At 65.6% G+C, this 3,381-nt stretch overlaps 1 protein-coding gene across 1 annotated transcript in view; it reads left to right on the top strand.

Annotated features, from left to right (window-relative positions):
- CRYBG2 (crystallin beta-gamma domain containing 2) overlaps positions 1-3,381 on the top strand; it is an 8,464-nt gene that overhangs the window by 2,351 nt on the left and 2,732 nt on the right. The window contains exons 2-14 of the mRNA XM_033519630.1: positions 184-294; positions 371-489; positions 674-827; positions 908-1,047; positions 1,124-1,250; positions 1,540-1,575; positions 1,668-1,795; positions 1,976-2,102; positions 2,358-2,500; positions 2,610-2,736; positions 2,825-2,857; positions 2,953-3,065; positions 3,209-3,338. Coding sequence (XP_033375521.1) covers positions 184-294; positions 371-489; positions 674-827; positions 908-1,047; positions 1,124-1,250; positions 1,540-1,575; positions 1,668-1,795; positions 1,976-2,102; positions 2,358-2,500; positions 2,610-2,736; positions 2,825-2,857; positions 2,953-3,065; positions 3,209-3,338 — 1,488 coding nt within the window. The remainder of the gene's footprint in view (positions 1-183; positions 295-370; positions 490-673; positions 828-907; positions 1,048-1,123; positions 1,251-1,539; positions 1,576-1,667; positions 1,796-1,975; positions 2,103-2,357; positions 2,501-2,609; positions 2,737-2,824; positions 2,858-2,952; positions 3,066-3,208; positions 3,339-3,381) is intronic.

The raw sequence follows: 3,381 nt of genomic DNA, 5'->3' as shown, positions 1-3,381 counted from the left end.
AAGTGATGGGAGGGTGCCACCACGGCTGCTGGGAAGGTCCCGGGCAGGTGAGAGGAGGGTCGGGGGCAGACGGGAGGCTGAACCCCAGCAGGGCAGGAACGCTCGAGGTGTGGCTGCTCGGGGCGATGGGAGGGCCTGGCAGACGCCAGACGCGAGGCTGCGGCTCCCTCGGGCTGCAGGGAGATGGCTGCAGCAGCCGATGTCGCTGCGTGCTCCTCACCCGCCCGTCCCCTCGGCTCTTCCCAGCAGGAGGATAAGGAGGGCATGGAGAAGATCAACACGAGGCCTGGCAAGGTACAGGGAGGGCGCTGGGGCCGGGCTGGGCACGGCGCGGTGTGGCAGCACTTCTCCCCGCATCTCCCCTTCGCAGATGATCCTGTACTCCGGTGCCGGCTTCGCGGGGCACAAACGCGACATCTGGGACGATGTTCCTGACGCCACGTCCTGGGAGCTCTCACACACCATCTCCATCCGAGTCATCCGGGGCGGGTAGGACACCGAGGGAGGGCTGGGACTCGTTCCCCGTGCCGGGGATGTGGCCAGGTCGCATCCCGGGTTCCGGGAGCCACCGTCCTGCCGGCGCTAATTACCGCGGCGGTGGCAGCGCGCTAATTACCCCGGGGGCAGCGCAGGGCCGCGGGTAAGGCTGGATTTCCCCTCGCCCCGCTCCCAGGTGGGTGATGTACGAGAAGCCGAGGTTCCGAGGGCGCAAATGCGTCCTGGCCGAGGGGGACGTGGAGATCGACAACCCCTGGACGGCGTACGGGGCGAGCGGGGAGCGCGGGGGCCGCCCCTTCCACATCGGCTCCTTCAAGAGGGTGGTGCGGGTGAGTGCGGGACCCCCCCGGAGCCTCCCCGAGCCCTCCGAGCAGAGGGGCCGGAGCCCGGAACGCCGCTGTTCCCCCAGGATTACCGCACCCCCGAGATCAGCCTCTTCGCGGAGGAGAACGGCGAAGGAGCCCGGCTGAGGTTCAGCGGCTCTGCCGAGGACACCCGAGAGCGGGGACAGGCGCTCGCTGCCGCCTCCATCATCGTCCACTCGGGCCTGTGAGCGGCTGGGGGCTGCCAGGAGGGCTCCAGGGCAGATGGGAGCAGGGTGTGATTCCTTCCCCTCCTTCCCCAGGTGGCTCCTTTACTCCAAGCCGTTCTTTGATGACGATCCCTACGTCCTGGAGCCGGGCGGGTACCCCAATTTAAAGGCTTGGGGAGCAAAGGACCCGTCCATCTGCTCCCTGCATCCCATCAGGCTGGTGAGTGCTGGCTCCTGGGGTGGTTCCAGGGGTGCTGGGGCTGTATCCAGGTGTGAGTGAGTTCTGGCAGCTCCTGGTTGCCATCAGTGAGATCACGGTGTGGGAAACAGGCCAAGAGTGGCTTTGGAAAGTGCTCCTGTGGCTTAGGGGTGAGGCAAAGCTCCAAAAGAGCTTCTTGAATGAAAATGACCCAAAAAACAGCTCGGGCTTTATTAAAGGATGGCAGCAGGTGTCCCTGCAATGTCCCCTCCTGCCACCACACCCTCACTGGGGCTCCTTCTCCTTCCAGGGCTGCCCCGTTGTGGAGAGACCTGGAGAGCCACAGGTGAGCTCTGGGGCAGCTCCCAGGAATCACGGGCTGGGATGGCTGTGGGACCATCCTCACCCCACCTTTCTCACCTTTCCCACCCGTCCCAGGTGCTGATCTACGAGGCTGCAGCTTTCCAGGGCCGCAGCTTCACCATCAGCAGAGACATCTACGACCTGAAGAGCCTGGCCGAGCCAGCGCTGCCCACCGTGGGCTCCCTGCGTGTCCTGGGAGGCTGGTGAGTGGCACGGGGAGGGCAGGGCTGGTCTGAGCAGCCTGGAAAGGTGATGCTCACCCCTGGGAAGGGCTGTGGGATGGCTGTGGGTCACCTGGGAGAGAGGCTGTGCATGGTGTCCCCGTGGGCCAGCACGTGGAAATCCTCTGGAGTCCTCACTGCCCGTGTCTGCCTGTGCCACAGCTGGGTTGGCTACGAGAAGGAAGGCTTCCGTGGCCACCAGTACCTGCTGGAGGAAGGGGAGTACCAGGACTGGAGGCAGTGGGGCGGCTACAGCAGGGAGCTGGTGTCCCTACGGCTGATCCGGACGGTGAGGGCAGGGATGGGAATCTCTTGGGAATGGGTTTGGTGTGGGCAGAGAGAGCTGGGCACCCCCAAAGGGAGCCTTCCCTGCCTGTGCCAGGCAGCTGAGATCCCCCAAACCTGTCCAAACAAAGGCTCGGCAGCTGCTCCCACCCTCCCCGGGGTGCTCGAGGCCAGGCAGGAGCCCGGCTGTTTGTGTGTCCCACCCACAGCCCCTGCCCCTGACAGACCCTGGGGCTTGGGGGGCTCCTTGTCCCTGCAGGACTTCTCTGACCCAGCCCTGGTCCTGTTTGAGGCCATGGACTTCGAGGAGGGCGCGAGCGTGGAGCTGAGCGAGGCGATCCCCGACACGCGGCTGGCCGGCTACGGCAGCGTCACCCAGTCCATCCACGTGCTGAGCGGAGTGTGAGTGTGAGTGTGAGTGTGGGGTGTGAGTGTGGGGGGTGTGTGAGCGTGGGGATGGAGCAGGGGGGCCCGGGGAGGGAATGAGGCAGCTCTCACCTCCTCCCCACAGCTGGGTGGCCTACGAGGGCCCCAACTACTCTGGCGAGCAGTACATCCTGGAGAAGGGGGTGTACCGCAACTGCGAGGACTGGGGGGCCACCGACTGTCACATCGCCTCGGCACAGCCCATCCTGCAGGTGAGGGGACACCCCCTCCTCGTGGGACCCCCAGGGCTGGTGGGGGTCACAGCCAGACACCCACCAGCTCCGCTCTGTTTGCTTCCAGGTCAGGGAACACAACCTCCACTTCGTCTCCAAGGTCAGAGGTGCTGGATGGGGAGGGGGATGCAGCCCCTTGTGGGGTGGAGGTGATGCTTTGCCCCCTCACCGAGCCCCTCTGCTCCCCCTCCCCAGATCCTGCTTTTCTCAGAGCCCGACTTCTTGGGGGATCAGGTTGCCTTTGAGGAGGACCAGGAGGCCCTGCCCGAAGCCTTCATCCCACGCTCCTGCAGAGTCCGTGGGGGCAGGTAGGGTGTCCTGGGATGGGGATGGGGACAGGACACCCTGGGCAGCCCCAGAGGGTGGTCAGGATGGGGGTGCTGTGGGTCACAGGAGGGATGGATGCCCGCCACGGTGGCTCTGTCAGACTGGGAATGCTCCTTCCCACCAGCTGGATCCTGTTCGACGGGCAGGACTTTGCGGGGGAGCAGCACGTGCTGTCCGAGGGCGAGTACCCCACGCTCGGTGCCATGGGCTGCCTCTGCTCCACCGCCATCCGCTCCCTGAAGAAAGTTCCACTGGTGAACTTCCCTTCCCCTTCCCCTTCCCCTTCCCCTTCCCCTT

Source organism: Parus major, chromosome 23 (genome assembly GCF_001522545.3).
Source record: "Parus major isolate Abel chromosome 23, Parus_major1.1, whole genome shotgun sequence".
Classification (NCBI taxonomy): domain Eukaryota; kingdom Metazoa; phylum Chordata; class Aves; order Passeriformes; family Paridae; genus Parus; species Parus major.
This window is presented reverse-complemented; position numbering and strand designations above follow the sequence as displayed.